At 47.8% G+C, this 16,585-nt stretch overlaps 1 protein-coding gene and 1 long non-coding RNA gene across 2 annotated transcripts; both read left to right on the top strand.

Moving 5' to 3' along the window:
* The first annotated feature begins 395 nt into the window (after positions 1 to 395).
* LOC125540710 (uncharacterized) lies at positions 396 to 3,055 on the top strand. Its single transcript, XM_048704292.2, has 2 exons — positions 396 to 576; positions 866 to 3,055. Exon 2 carries the CDS (start codon positions 914 to 916, stop codon positions 2,963 to 2,965), a length of 2,052 nt encoding a protein of 683 aa, XP_048560249.2. The 5' UTR covers positions 396 to 576; positions 866 to 913; the 3' UTR covers positions 2,966 to 3,055.
* An 11,802-nt stretch (positions 3,056 to 14,857) lies between these two features.
* Positions 14,858 to 16,176, top strand: LOC125540709 (uncharacterized). Its single transcript, XR_007297363.2, has 3 exons — positions 14,858 to 15,016; positions 15,117 to 15,267; positions 15,863 to 16,176. It is a non-coding gene; the product is annotated as an uncharacterized LOC125540709 (long non-coding RNA).
* Positions 16,177 to 16,585: the final 409 nt, after the last annotated feature.

Genomic DNA, 16,585 nt, shown 5'->3' with positions numbered 1-16,585 from the left:
TCTGATGGACTTGGCATGTCATCTGCAACTACAAACCACGAACCTTCCATATTCCTTTCTTAAGAAGCAGATCCAAGGAGATTCCGATGGACTTGACATGTCATCTGCAATTACAAACCACGAACCTTCCATATTCCTTTTTTAAGAAGCAGATCCAAGGAGATTTCGATGGACTTGGCATGTCATCTGCAACTACAAACCACGAAGCTTCCATATCCCTTTCTTAAGGAGCAGATCCAAGGAGATTTCGATGGACTTGGCATGTGATCTCCAACTACAAACCACGAAGCTTCCATATTCCTTTCTTAAGAAGCAGATCCAAGAAGATTCCGATGGACTTGGCATGTCATCTCCAACTACAAACCACGAAGCTTCCATATTCCTTTTTTAAGAAGCAGATTCAAGGAAATTCCGATCGACTTGGTATGTCCACTGGCTAGTGTGTAGTGCCATCCACTGGCCACGGCTCCTCCGTGCCATTTTCTGCCGCTAATTTCCTGCTTCGCCCGCCCCCTCTCAGCGACAGGATTGACTGGTCTGGGAATCCGAAGCTGCAACACTACTCCAGCCCGGCCGGTACGTAAGTATGCATACACAGTCGCTTCTCAATTGCATTCGGTCGCGAGCATTAGTTACGAAGACCATTTGTGAGGAGTATGTTTTTTGCTGTGCGTGTACAATTCGCATGTATAGCATGTATGGTACTGCGAAATGTATAATTGCACAATTTTAGTTTTAGTTAATAGTGACTTACGGAAACTTCATGCAACTAATTGAACATGATAGTATGTACTACTATTATCCATGCATTTTGTGGATCCATTGTCTGAAATAAAACCGCAAAAAATCGTCCATTATATTCCAGGCAGTGCAGAGTGCAGACTAGACTGCCAAAAGGAGAGGATCAATTAGTATGGCTGCGGGGCCGCTGGAGCTCTGGAACCACCGGTCGATGCAGATCCTGGTCCTCCTCAGCCTCGGGCTCCAGCTCGTCCTCCTCGTCTTCGCCGGCATCCGCCGGCGCGAAGCCTTAGCCGTGTGGAGTCTCCTCCTGTGGCTAGCGTACCTCATGGCCGACTCGACGGCCGTGTACGCTGTCGGCCACATGTCGTTCAGCAGCGCCGTGCACGAGCACCAGCTCGCCGCTTTCTGGGCGCCTTTCCTCCTGCTGCACCTCGGCGGCCCGGACAACATTACCGCCTACTCGTTCCAAGACAACCAGCTCTGGCTCCGCCACTTCACCATCCTCGTCGTGCAGGTCCTTGGCGCGGGCTACATCCTCTACAAGCACATCGCTCTCGCTGGCGGCAAGGATGGGAAGTTGCTCCGGCGCGCCTCCTTCTTGATGTTCGTCCTCGGCGTCGTCAAGTACGGGGAGAGGACGTGGGCGCTCAAGTGCAGCACCCTGGAGAGCATCGGCACCTCCGTCGACACGAAGCCGCCCGCCATCCACAACCATTTTCACCCTCAGGACGAAGTCACGGACGAGGAGTGCCACCTGCGACGAGCCCACTCGCTGTTCCACATCTGCAAGCGTGCCATCGTCGACTCCTCAGTGGTGGAGGAGGATTCCGGCCTGGATGAGCACACCAGCAAGCATAGCCGTAGAGCGATAGACGGCGTGGAGCTGTGGACGCTGATGGAGATCGAGCTCTCCCTCATGTACGACGTCTTGTACACCAAGGCGGCCGTGGTGCACACCTTCTTGGGCTACCTGATCCGCTTCATCTCGCCGCTCACCGCCGCCGCCTCGCTGGTGCTGTTCCAGCTCACCCCCAAGGACGGCCACGACAGAGCCGACGTGGCCATCACCTACGTTCTGCTGGGTGGCGCCGTGTTCATGGAGACGACGTCGCTCCTGAATGCGCTGGCATCATCTTGGACGTTCGCGTTCCTGAGCACCACCAGGTGGCAATGGCTTAGGTACACGGCCCTGTGCAACAAGAGATGGGACAAGCTCCGCCGCGTGGTTGTGTGGCTACACCATCTCGTCATGGGGGGAGCTGCCGGTGATAGCAGGTACAAGTCAAGAAGGTGGTCATACACCATCGGGCAGTACAACTTGCTGCACTTCTGCACGCGCCCCGCCGACACGCCGCTCACCAGCCCCCTGCTCGGGAGGCTGGCCAGGGCGCTAGCACCAGACGAGTGGTGGAACAGGAACCACTACTCGGCGACCGTCGAGATGTCAGGTGAGATCAAGATTTGTGTCGCAAAGTACATGGGAGGGTTGTTGGGCAGGGGGAAGTTCAACACAGGCATGGTGAGGAAGAAATGGGGCGAGGACCCACTGCAGAGCCGTGGGCTTTACCACAAAGGCATCCTCAAGGACTCCCTCAGCTTGGAGTTCCAGGAGGGCATCATCATCTGGCACATCGCCACCGAGGTCTTTCTCACCAAGAGCGAAAGAGCCAAGTGCGTGGACGCCGCACCTAGCGTGCATGGCGTTAGGGTGCTATCCGACTACATGATGTTCCTCCTGGTGGAGCGTCCCTACATGCTGCCAGGCCAACCCCAAAAAAGCTTGTACCAACGAACTTGCGAGAGGCTGGTCACCATGCGATCTGCTGATCCAAGGTACCCGACTCGTGCGAGCATCAAGGATTTGTTCCGTGTGCGCGATGGACCAAACTCCAACAGTTCGAGGGTCGCCGAGAGAGAGGAGCTCGCAAACAACTTGTATGATGAGTACCAGAACCGGGAGTATGACGAACTTGCTCCTCGCCTCATTTACATGGCTCGACTCGCCAAGGAGCTACTGGAGAAAGAGAGGGATGGCACGACCGACTCCTTGGAGCTTGTCCTTGAAGTGTGGATGGACTTTCTCATTTACGCGAGCCACAAGTGCAGCAGGGAGTCCCATGCCCAGAAGCTCAATAGTGGTGGTGAGCTGACAACCATAGTGTGGCTTATGGCAGAACACATGTACCAAGCGTTCGTCGCAGAAAAATATGATATGGTATAATTTTTTGACAAAAATAGTACTAGTACCCTACTTCATGTATTTATATTGTTGTCTGTAAATTACATATGTAAAACAAAGAGTAAAGAGGAATGTGTGAGCGTGACAGGGTAGTGGAACCGATCCAAAACAGCCGAGTTAGTTCTTTACAAGCGTTTCTGCAAACACCTAGTGTGCATGTAGTAAATCCAGGCTATATGATGAAATCCACAAGCACCAAGCTAAACAAAGTCCATCACAACAATATACATGCAAGGACAACTTACTACAACATCTAACCCGCAAAAAATAATTACTACAACAACATCAATAACCAAGTAGAAAACTTGATACTGTAGTGCCCCTTGCGCAATGAGCTCTCGTGACCGCGAGCCCGCACCTACCGACGGTAGCCGCTCCAGCGCCGCCAGCTGCCGACACCGCGCGCCGTCTGCACCTCCCTGCTGACCCCACCGTGCTGCTTTGGGGATTTTCGGCTGCGTCATCTGCCACCCCAGCGGGCTCGTCAGCGCTGGATCAGGATCGGGATCTCGCATTCCCGATCCATGCGCGGAACGAGGTGAATTTCTTCCCCGAGACCCCTCTTAAGCTGCTCCGCACCGCTCCCTCTCCGTCCAGCAACGCGCCTTCCTTCAATGCTGACAATAACTCCGACGTTAGGGAAGGAGGGTGGTTACCTGCTTTCAGGGCGAGGTCGGTGAGCTACATTCATCGCGCATGCTTGCCCCGCGCATGGCGGCTGCGGGGCTCGAGGCCACGGATGCAGACGGATGGGTGACCGTCGAGTCATATCGGCCGCACCAGCCGGCTTTTCGATCGACGCCCATCAACTCGTGTTCCTCCTCCCCGACTGGATAAAAAGGTTGTGCTTTCACTGTCTCCATCCTCGCCATCGCGAGGCGTCCTGCAAAAATCCTATCACCTGCCGCAAGTGCTACCGTTCAGGCCAACGCGTGAGCTCCTGCACCAACCCACAGGCGCCGCATCTTTGTCCGCGACCACTTGCAGCTCATCGCCCTCTCCACCAACCCCAGCGCCGTGCGCCTGAGGCTGCACGTCACCAGCAGCGGCAAGCGCTTCCCATGACCCCTCCCCCCTCCCCCCCCCCCCCCCCCCCGCCTCATATGGCGTGGGACGGTGACTATGCCTCGCGGCCGGCAGAGGTGTTCTCCATCGTGCACTCGACACTGGCAATGCTTTAGGAGGCCACTCTGTTGGAGGCTGATGTCCTGCAAGTGCACATGGTTGTTGTAGCACTTTCGTGATAAGTGAAGTGTCGAACCCACAGGGAACAGAAATGATGGAATTACAAACCCCGCAACTACGTCGTCACTTACGTAGTTACATACGCACCCAAGGAGTTTGGAGTAGTATACTTTAGTCGGTTGCTAGGAGGACAAATAAAAAAGGAGTTTTAACTAAACCGCAAACGAAAAAATAAAAGACGGAAAAATTAAAGGAGACTAAACTACGTTAAACGGCGCTTGAGTAGTAAACGTTCTCGAGGAATCGAGAGCCATCACCACGAGCATGACGAAAACAACACAAGAAAAACAAGAACCCTCCACTCGTTCCTTCCACAATTCCTCCTCGGTAGCACTTCAATCCTCATCCATTCCACCCCGCGCGCTTATCACTTTGCTCTCTCTCTCTCTCTCTCTCTCTCTCTCTCTCTCTCTTTCTCTCATGCCAGCAAAGTTGGACTGGAGGGCTCGCTCGAGTGCAGCTCCGGCGAGGTTTAGCCACGCCGGCAGCCGGGGCTGCTGGATGCGGTGAGCATGTCCGGCCCTCCAGCGATCTATGCAGAGCATCTTCTTTCAGCGTGGAGGCGCGGCGAGTGCGGCGTAGGGCGAGGAGCACGTGCCCACGCGCGCGGGCGCAGCGGATGTAGCTAGGGAGCTGTTGGTCCGCCTGTGTGCTTGACTTTCATTCAGATCTGAAACGAGGTAGAAGAAAGAGTAGGGGACATCTTTAGGATTTTTTAATGCTGCTGCTGCCTGCCTGCCTGCTGCAGTACGTGTATTTTTACCATAGATGTGTCGATGGTTTGAGTGGTATAGCTTGGAGATGCAACTGCCATCTAATCTACTAATATTACCCTAGCATATAGTGTAGCCTGGCAATGGCTACAAACCACGAAGCTTCGTTCTCGTTTTCTTAGACTAGTCATAATGAACATACATATGTTATTAGTTCATGTTACCATCTTCAGGCTAGTCATAATGGGAATAACTTAGATAGTAACATAGCGCATCTCGAGAATTTTTTACTTATGTGGCAAGTAGTTAATGAGAAGTAGTAACATAATATGTTACTGTAACATAGCGCTTTACAAGAGAACATGAGTCTACCAGCTATTAAATGAGGCCACATATGACACTAGTACTATATTACTTTGCACTATGAAGGTAGTAACTTAGACTAGTGTCATGCATATGACACTAGTCTAAGTTACTCCCCACTATGACCAGCCTCATAGTGGGAGTAATTTAAGTAGTAACATAGATGCCACATAAGCAAAAAAGATGACGTGTCATGTAATTAAAGAGTAGAGAGACAAATAGAGTAACATAATATGTTACCATAGCGGTTTCCAATATAAAATGAGTCTACAAAATAATAAATGAAGACATGTATGTTACTATACCTACGACACTTCCCACTATGAAAGTAGTAACATGGACTAGTAACATATGTATGTTACTAGTTTAAGTTACTCCCCACTATGACCAGCCTCATAGACCAGCCACAGTGGGAGTAACTTCAGCAGTAACATCAAGTCCAACTCAGCAAATTTGCTTATGTGGCAATGAGTTAATGAGGAGAGAGGTAGTTGTAGTAACTTAGGCCCTGTTTGGTTCATAAGTCCTAGGACTTTTTCTAGTCCCAACTAAAAAGTCTCTAGTCCCTAAAAAGTCCCTTCCTGTTTGTTTCCAAAGACTAAAAAATCCCTAGTCCCTTCCTAGAGGTTATTAAATGACCATGTTGCCCCTAGTATATAGAAAAATAACAATCAAACAACACCATGGGATGGCGGGCCATTGAATGCATGAAGGGGCATTGTTGGAAAAGTCCCAAAAAGTCCTAAAAAAGACTCTCAAGTCTTCATTTAGTCACAAATGCCTAGTTTAGTCCCTAAAAAGTCTCTCCCTTTTGGTAAAAAAGTCTCTAAGAGGGACTTTTTCTAGTCCCTACACAAAAAAGTCCCTGGAAATAAACACCCCCTTAGCTAGTTACTGTAACATCACACGTCCCAATGCAATATGAGTCTATAACCTAATAAATGAATCCTTGCATGTTACCACACTTTAAATTACTACCTACTATGAAGGCATTAACCTAGTCTAGGAATATGTGTATGTTACTAGTCATAGTGTAAAATCCTATAGGTGTAGTAATATGCATATCTTCATTTATTGCCTTGTAGACTCATTTTGTATTGGAAACCGCTATGCGTCTATTTATCTCTCTCCTCTTTAATTACATGACACATCATTTTTTTACTTATGTGGCATCTATGTTACTACTTATATTACTCTCACTATGACTAGCCTTAAAGAAGCAGATCCAAGGGGCTTAGGATCGACCTAGCATCATCCACCTAGCATGTCTGTTGGTTAGTTTGTAGTGCCATCAACCAGGCCATGCCGGCAAAATCCGAAGTCCTGTGTGAAACTAAAAAATGAGGCTCCATCTCTTGCGCTTGTAGGAATGATGTTTTCCATGATGGCTCAAATCTGAATTATTGAAACACAAGATATAAAAGATGAATAAAATAGAATTGAAGTGATACGGACAACAGATATTAATTGAAAATTATGCGTCAATGTTTGGCAATTAGATAAACCGTCTAACTCACCTAGTCTCCTGTCCTGCTCGGTTAAACTGCTATACTATGATTTTTAATCGAGGAGGCAAGAATCGATCTCTAACGATCCCTGCCAAAAGTTAATTAGATATTTAGGAAGGACGTCGATAACGCCCACACGTTTGGTAGTTAAGAGGTCTGGTGTGGTGTCTAAGAGAATCAGCCCACACGTCTACGTGTGGGCAAAACAAGTAATGCTCACATGCCTCTTTTTTGCCTCGCGGTCCCTCCCACATGCCTACATGTGGGCAAAACAGATAATGCTCACACGCTCGTACGCCAGGCTTCCTACCTCATGACCCCACACGCCCTGCGTGATAGTCATCACGCGTCCCCGCAATTGCCATGGTCCGGACCTTCTTCCATGTTCGTTTAACTGCAGTTGCCATGTTGCTGAACTACCGCTGCCATATCGGACAACTACAGTTGCCATGATTGTTCAACTGCAGTTGCCATCTCAGGTCAAGTGCCAGATGTCATTTTTGGACAACTGCAGCTGTTGCCATGTGTGGTCTGGTCTACTACAGTTGCCATGATTTGTGAACTTTAGGAGTTGCCACCTACTAACATTAGGCGGTTGCCATGTAGCACTACAAAAAGACATGACAACATAACATGTTCAGGTAAAGAGAGAGTTGCTATCTGCTTACAAGCACTACGGGCAGTTGCTATATACCCTGCAAAACACATATTGGCTAGCCGCTACGGACACGATATCAACTAGTTTCGGACTTGCGCGTGTGCTTAGCTAGCTACAAGCCTGCAACGTCACTCATGCCCGACCAGTATGTGACTATGTATACACTATCACTTCTGAATTGTAACTGATTGCGAGCATTAGTTTTTTTTCCAGGAAACTGTCAATCTATTCATTTTCAATCATGGCAGTACAATAAACATCAGAAATAATAAAAATTACATCCAGATTCATAGACCGCCTAGCAATGACTACAAAAACTGAAGCGAGCCGAAGGCGCGCCGCCGTCATCACCCCTCCCTCGCCGGAGCCAGGCACAACTTGCTGTAGTAGACAGTTGGGAAGTCATCGTGCTAAGGTCCCATAGGACCAACGCCTCAAAACAGCAACCTCCGTCGATGAAGAGAATTTTAGATCGGGAGGATCCAACCCGAAGACGCATGAAGAAAGACGAATAAAGACCGGATCCGAGCGGATCCACCAAAGACAACCACCGACCAAATCTCGTGAGATCCGCCGGAGACACACCTCCACACGCCCTCCGACGATACTAGACACAACATTGGGACGGGGGCTAGGCGGGGAGAACCGTATTCCATCTTCAAGAAGCCGCCGCCATCTCGTCTTCTTGCGCAGGACACAAACCCTAACAAAACTTGAAGAAACACCTAAAAATGAAGCCCTCCCACCTGCAAGAGCAGGGATCCACCGCGCCCTAAGGCCACAGGAGACGTGAAAGATCGGCGGCACCGCCGACGGAGGAAAAAACCCTAGCCGCCTTTTCTTGGAAGATTACGAGCATTAGTTAATACACCCTCCGTTCCATATTAATTGCCATGGTTTTAGTTCAATATCATGACAAGTAATATGGAACGGAGGGAGTATATAACAGTACCCCTTTCAAATTGAAGGGATCATTAATTAGCCACCGGCCGACAAGGCTCCACCCGGATGGTTAGCAGCAGGCCCGGCCCATAGGCCGGGCAAACGGGGCGCCTGCCCTGGGCCCCCGGAAGGCAGGGGCCCCAGTTCGAAAGGTAGTATTCCTTCATACGTGTAAGAAGCCCAAGAAATATATCTAGAAAGCAGAGAGCCGATTCAGTCATGGGGCAAAACCCATCATCAATCTTGCTCCTCGACCCCTCCACTTCAGAAGGTCCTGACTCCCATAATAGCACCGCCGCTCCCATGCCTTACCGGTTTCAAGGTCGCCGTCGGCCATTAATGGAGATTAAAGGCGAAAACCCGTTCCCAAATCGGCTCTCCTTCCTTTATTAGTGTTCTTCTCGTTCCCCATCAACTAGACATTGGAGATGTGGAGACGGTAGGTGTTCTTCTTGTTTTCCTTTCCATAATCCTGTTCCTCCTCAATTAAATCGCTTTGCCCTCCCGCTCTGACGAATCCGCATCTACCTGCATAGGTGTTTTGATATTAACTAGATTTAAGTGTGAGAGAGTCCTCGGGAATCAGGAGATTAGAAGAACTGTAGAATGGGGGAAATTATTTAGGTCTTGGTGTCGTCTTCTTGTTCGTGCTGACTACTGCAATCTGTGGATCATCCACATCAATACATATTTAGGTGTGTTTGTTCCTGTATTAATCATTTTGTGCTAACTGTTCTTGTTTACTGTCATGTCGTCTAGAAAGTGTTTATCCGGTAAAAAGACCACCGACTGTGCAATGATGCACTGTTAATATTTTTGATCCGCCAAACTACGAAAATCTGAATGATAAGGCTAGGGTTTTTTTAGTTGAGATAGTAATTCTAGACATAATGATATTGTGTTCCCTCCAGATAGTAATTCTAGACATTTTTCACAAACTTATAATTTCAGAAAGTTGAGTAAGCTTTTCAAATCCACAACAACAAAGTTGGAAGAATTGAGTTATTATCTAGGTAAATTTCTTGGGAGTGAAGAACATGGCGGGTTGGGAAAGATTCAGAAACAAATGTACATACATGTGCTAACTTCTTATCTGATGGTAGCACAATTTTTTTAAGTAGCAACCACTTTGCACAGGGTTATATGTTTTGCAAAACAAAATAAAATCTCCGTTGTTCAAATTAAGGAAAGCGAGTTAATGTGGAATTACATTGTTTCATTACTATCATGTTGTAGTTCACCCAATAAATAAATTGTACTCTCAATTTTAAAGTCCAAAGATCATCGTCTATGCTATGCACTAGATATTTACTTTGCTTTTCAAATAGAAAATATTTTGAGCCTTCGAGACAAAAAGGGCCCCTTGTTGATGTTTTGCCCCAGGGACTCCTAAATCTGTGGTCCGACCCTGGTTAGCAGGTGTTGATACTCCCTCCGGTCCTTTTTACTCTGCATATTAGAATTCTCTGAAGTCAAACTTCACAAAGTTTGACCGTATTTATATGAAAAAATATCAACATCTGCCATGCTAAAGTTATACAATATGAAACTTTAAGTCATGACACATCTATTGATATTGATTTCAGATTGTGAATGTTGGTACTTTTTTTTATAAAGTTGGTCAAACTTTACAAGGCTTGACTTCAGTCAAATCTTATATGCGAACTAAAAAGGACCGGAGGGAGTACTTGCCAACCTGCCCGAGTTCGAGAGCCAGTTGCTCACATTCTCAGTTGTGTATGCATGAATCTTAAAAAATGGTGTGGGCTGTGTAACCCACAACCCTAATTAGTTAGCCACGGTAATTAGCCCTCTAATCAACACTGTAACTACATGCATTTTAGTCCCAAATTATACTCAAATTAGTGTCTTGGACTGGAAGGATCAGTAGTTAGCTGATGGTAATTACTCCTCTAATCAAACATCGTAATTAGCTAGGGGCATTTCAGTCCCAAATCATACTCAAATCAACCCCCCTGAATGTTTGGATCCGACCACTCATCGATAAGTACTAAGTAACAATTCATAAATCAGATTTTATTTTGGGGTGAAAACAAGAGAGATTAGGAGATAACCATTTGCATGGTGGAGATCGACATACGTCGTGTGATGAGCCATGAGGTCGCCGCTGCGGGAGAGGAGGAGCTCGAGGTTGTCGGCCGGCACACAGAGAGCAAATGAAGAGAGGGAGGAGAGGGGAGGAGGCAGTATGGATACTACTACACGGTACATGCTGGAGCGCGCCATTTCGCCTGGTCGATCACTGGTGTTTAATAATTAGATCAAGAGATGAATTATTGACGTGAGCATTATGGGTGCAAGCGAGGATGAGATTACGTACTACTACAAAATAATTTGGCTGTTGGGACCGAACTAGCTGTTTGTACTTTTTTTCCCTTCAGTCCACTAATTAGCACGAGACCCATCTCTTCTTTCAAAAACACACACACAAACACAAGATTCCTCTTTGGTAGTTTGCTTCGTCTTCCTCTCCAAACCGCCGCTGAGCCAAAAAGTGCGCGCGCGTGTGTGCGTGTGTATGTGTATGTGTGTGTGTGTGTGTGTGTGTGAGAGAGAGAGAGAGAGAGAGAGAGAGAGAGACCAGTTTGGATGATGGTTTGATAATAGCTTATGTGTTTAGGCATGTTGTCCTAATGTTTCGGTTGTGTCTTTTTTTTACTTTGTTGTTTTGATTAGCTACTTGTGATGTTAGTTGCATGTTGATACTTTATTTGTTTTAATAAATGGTTGTTTGAATCGCTTGATGAAGAGGCCGGAGTTTAATCTTCCTTTTTGAAAAAAGAGACCACGACCATCAACTAAGCAGTGTTAGACTGTATATATTGATGGAGGGAGGTGGACCATATATTTGAACAAGCAGGAACTCAGACAGAAACAGTCATCGACGATTTTGTAATGTAGTTACTGTTTGTGGTTGATCCATGCGCTACCAGGGAAACAAGACGGGCAAGTGATGTGCTACTGCTACGGACATGAACAATTGGTGGACATAGAGTAGAGGGAGGGGACGACAATAGAAATTGCAGGGGCAGTGGGTTTGCGAGGCAAGGCTGGCCAGAAGAGGAGATCAGATCTCGGAAGCATGGTATACGCGTGTTTTTGTACTTGCCAGTGGAGGTCAACTTCCACAACCACAAGCGATGCACATGTGTTGAACTTTGTACTCCTTTTCTATCTATCCACTGGCTAGCTGCCGGTGGCAACCATCTCGAAAAGGGTTGGGATGATGTGTAGAACCTTCCCATCTTGGTAACAAAGCATATAAAAGTGCCAGGTCAAACGAATTAGTTATTGACACGTCGGTTGCAATTTGTAGCAAACGCGGTTCAGTCAGCATGAAGTGGCCACGGCTAAGTAAACCTGGAGTACGTACGTAGGTAGTGACATCCAGTCTCTTTGGTGGTAGCTAGAAAATTTTAGTTTATTTCTTTTTTTATGCGACAGAACTTTCAGTTTACTTAGCCGTATGCATCCCTAATTGGTGCAGAGGCCGGGGAAGTGAAATTCTTCCCCAATTTTTTTAAGGGGGAGTGAGCCTAGCTCAACTGGTTGGGGAGTGGATGTACAAACCAAACACCTAGGTTCGAATCCTCACGGAGACGAATTTAGTTTCCTATTTATTCTTGAGGACCAGGTTTCCCTGGTACTCACGCATTTATTAAGGACTAGGCTCGGTGCGTAACCTAGATTAAAAATCCTAGTACTCATACTTAAAAGGCCGTATGCATCTTTAGTTGGTGCAGAGGCCGGGAAAGTGAAATTCTCCCCCAAATTTAGATGTGACAACTGTTGTGCCCCCTCCTCCACCTCCTCCCAACCCTAGCCGCCCCTCCTCCTCACCCCCCCTCTTCCCTTCCTCGCCGCCGCCTGAGGCAGCCGCCGGGCAAGGCCGGGGCGCCAAGGATGGTGGCAACGGGGCCTCGGTTGCCCTGTCTCTGCGTGGGGAACCCCGGATCTGGAGCGACGGCTCCATTGGCAAGGCACGGCCGGCTAGCAGCCGTGCGGGCAGTGGATCTGGCATCCCGCCGCCCGCTCCTTCCCTGTTCGGCGTGCGAGCCAGCTTGGTCGGGCCGCGCGTCCTCTTGGTCGCCGGTTCTGTACAAGAGGCGCTGCTGCGGGGATCTAGTTCGGGCAAAATCCTTGGCCGGCCTTGACCGGCTGCGCCGACGGCAACACTTGAGGGCATCATTCCCCTCCTTGGAGGCGTCGGTATGGACTGATCTCCTCACTCCCCTTTCCCTAGGTCTCTCGGGCGAAAGCCCTAACTTTGTTGGGCGGCGGCGGCGCTCAAGGCGACGTTTCCTTCTTGAAGGTGCCGCTTTGGGAACCTTGGGGTTGGGTGGCGCTTGTGGGTGGTGGGCGACGGCGGTGGTGCGGCCCTATCGTAGCATGGATTTATGCCCATTGCTTGGAGATGGACTTGCGTAGGTGGAGGTCGTCGTCTGACGTCATGGTGGCGTCAATGACGGAGGACCTGCCAAGGCTCGCGTAGGTGGAGATCGTCATTTGGCGTCGTGGTGGCGTCGACGACGGAGGACCTGCCAAGGTTGTCACCTCAATCTACTCTGAAGATGGACCAGTGGAAGATGACGGCGACGACACATGTGAGTGCGTCGGACCGGTTTGAGCCCCGGACCCGGCAGATGGCTCGGTCGGGGCCTCCGGCTTTAGATGTTAGGCTTAGGTGAGAGGTCTGGGTATGTGGCCCAGCTTGCACCCCTTCATCATTTGAATAGGAGTAGCGGCAGATGTTGCCAAGATGGCGGATTTAGACATATTGTTCTTCTACTTTGTAAGGTCCTCGAGAATAATCAATAAAATGGCCGCATGCATATCCCAAATGCAAAGGCTGGGGGTCATCCTCTTTTTCTAAAAAAAAGATGGCAACTCTTACGACCTCCTTGAAGGAATTTCATAGGAAATTTATATGATAGGATTTTTATAATTTTTTTTCTTTAGAGTCCTTTGGTTCATAGAAATGTATTTCTATTTCTACATAGGATTGATTCTTGTCCTCCATATTTCAAAGAAAAATGAACATTAGCCTGGATTCGATGGAAAATTTTCTATAATGTGAACCAAATGACATCTTCTTTTCTATTGCTATTAATAGGATTTGAGATTCATGTCATCTTATTTTCTACAACTTTTCTATTCTTATGATAATCCTATCCTATGAATCAAAGGAAGCCTATAAATGTGGCAATTTATTAGCTCGCATTAGCCCCAAACTGCCTTTGCCTTGGACTGGAAGTAATAAACATGACGCAGCAGATTATTGCAGCTGAGAACACACGTTTCTATCTGTTCCGGAAAGGTAATTAACACGTTCCCATATTTGATCAAGCAAGCACCATCTTCTGCTACAAAAGAATTTCGCCACAAATAAGGGTTGTTTTCCTGTTCAGGGCAGATACCAACTAATTAATACATGTGAGAAATATGCCGCAATATGTTAGGATATTAGTATAAATCACAAAACAGAATTCTTCCCCGCTTCATTGGCGTTTGCTCCGGCGCTGTTGACGAGGTGTGTGGTGGCTTTCTGTACAAGAATGATTCTAGGACTCTTTCCCTCTGGCTCGCCAGCGAGGAAGGCAATGAAGATAGCGGTGGTTTGATCTACTTCCTCACTGACGTGCTGGTTCATGTGGACCGTAACTTTGAAGACTTTTCGTTTCCGGCAAATTCGTCCCCAAATCCAAGGTCAGGCCGGCTCCGAGGGAGACGCTGTGACAGCTGGACGGCACGCCTTCAGTTCACGGTGGTGTTGTGATTGGTTGGACTTCCTAAGGACCCGATTGTAACTTTCTTATCCTGTGAGGGTGCCTTGTATCACTGCTGTTCTTTAGTATAGTTCTGGGGTGATTTCCGCCAAAAAAACTACAAACTATTATGCGTGTACCCGGCCAAACTTTCACGCCGCTACCTTTAAAAGTAAGCAGCTTTGCCCTTGAAACTCCTGAAAGAAAGAATCTCGCAAAAAAAAAAAGAACTCCTGAAAGAAAGAGAGCGGAACATACCAAGAAATAATGGCCAGAGCCGCGCGCTGTCAGTGTAACTCACGCGTAGACCACGCGTACGTGCACCTGGACGGCGTGCGGACGTACGCGAGGGGCATGCATGCACGCTCGCTGGGCTGCTGGCGGCGGCCGGGTCATGAGACGCGACGTGCGAGCTCGTACGTCGAAACTACTACGTGCAATGCATACGATACGAGGAGGATAAACAACTCTCTCTCTCTCTCTACCTCTACCTCTCTCCGGAGATGCGTACGTGCGTGCGTTCTCCACCTACACAAGCAAGCGTACGTACCGGGGTAGGGCGCCACCTGTCCCACCCAACCGCCACTGCCCCCCGCGTACTACGCGCTAGTACTAGTGGCACAAAACCTACAAATAGACTGCCGCCGTGCCTCTCCAGCTCCGGGCAAACCACCAGCACGCCTTCCATCTCCTTCCTCTCTTACTCCACCCCGAGCGCAACCCCGATCGAGTTCTCCTCCTCAACCGCGCAGCGGAGACGGCCGGCCGGCCGACCTCATCGCACCACATACGCAGCACAAGATCTCCGCCGCGCAACGGTGCCTTCCTGAGCTTCCTTTCCTTCTTCTTTGAACCTATTTTTCCATTTCATTCCGTCTTCTTACGTGCGTGCTCTGTTCGTTTTGTTTCGTTCTCAAGACGTTACTCTATATCATTCATGGCGCCCCCGCCGCCGCCTCCTCCCAGCCACGATCCAGCCGACGAAGCTCCGCCTATTCGTGTGCTGGTTGTCGACCCCGACGGTGGGATCTGGATTGTTTATATACGAGACGAGGAATCGCAATAGCAGGTGCATGTCTCCCCTTTGCCATCTTTATTAGTACTTTCTCTGTAAACTAATATAAGAGCGTTTAGATCACTACTTTAGTCATCTAAACACTTTTATATTAGTTTACAGAGGGAGTAGATTACTACAAGTGTCTGTCTTGTCTTCGTTGCCATTATTATGTTTTTGATCCACCGGCCGGAATATATATGCTTTCTGTGAAATTAATCTTACAATTTGCTTGCTTGTGAGGTTATGAGCGAGGAAATATGGACGCTAAATGCAGAGTGGACTTATTTAGCATCTCCTGAGAAGTTTCCTAGCTAGCAAATGATTAGCCAGTCGTCTGTGACCAGTTCATGTGACATGCTTGTTAATTCCACGCAATAGCAGGAGTACTATTTTCATTTGGGTTGTTCCAAAGTAGGGACCTATATTTAAAAAATGTTTGGAGACTAGTATATTACTTCTCCCTCCATTCCAAAATATCTGTCGTGGTTTCAGTTCGGAGTATATAAGAGGATTTTCTTGTCTTTTATAAGTGTGCTTTTGCTCATTTTGACTTCTCTTCTATATATGGGGTATCAGTACTAATTACTACTATTTGTTTCCTTTGAAGGTATGGAACCTTTCTACACGGCGCTGCTACACAAAGTTGCATCTGACACCGATATAATCATACACGGCAGCGCCGTAGCGACCGTAGACAATCAGAGGACTATGCACTTAAAATCCATGCCCAAGACCAACCTCTCTTCTGCGCAAGAAATTGGCTTGTAAAATAAGAACGGCTTGTTTCTGTACTCGTGTTTGCGACATATGAACTGCTTGTGAGGCCATCAGGCTGTGAAGCCATGTGTACTCTGAAAGTGTGCTGTAATGTAATATGCAAAGAATGGCAATGTGACTAATATATCTTCCATGGTCGTTTCACCTTTTTTCTCCAATCAGAGCTGCGTACTGCTAGCTAGCTGAATACGAGATTTCAGACCATCTTTCGGAATACATATACTCCCTCCGTTCCAAAATAAATGTGGTTTGGGCCCACTTTCGTATCGAGAGTGGACTTTCAACCGGAACCAAAAAAAGGACGATCCCCTAGTTGCATGTCGAGGGGTGGAGTTGCATCCGGGACAAAAAAAATCCATCCCTAGTTGTGTGTCGAGGGCTGGACTTGCAAATAGGAGAAAATGGGTTGGGCCAAGTTGCATATCAAAGATAGGCTTGCAATTGGGACAAAAAATGCATGTTCGGGTGGAGTTGCAACTAGGACAAAAAATGACAATGGGCCATCAGTTACATGTTAAGGGTGGACTTTCAACTGTGACAAAATTTGATCAAG

The sequence above is a fragment of the Triticum urartu genome, chromosome 2A, assembly GCF_056163025.1.
Source record: "Triticum urartu cultivar PI428250 chromosome 2A, HENAU_Tu73, whole genome shotgun sequence".
NCBI lineage: Eukaryota > Viridiplantae > Streptophyta > Magnoliopsida > Poales > Poaceae > Triticum > Triticum urartu.
The sequence above is the reverse complement of the archived record's forward strand: the minus strand, read 5'-3'. Positions and strand labels throughout refer to the sequence as shown.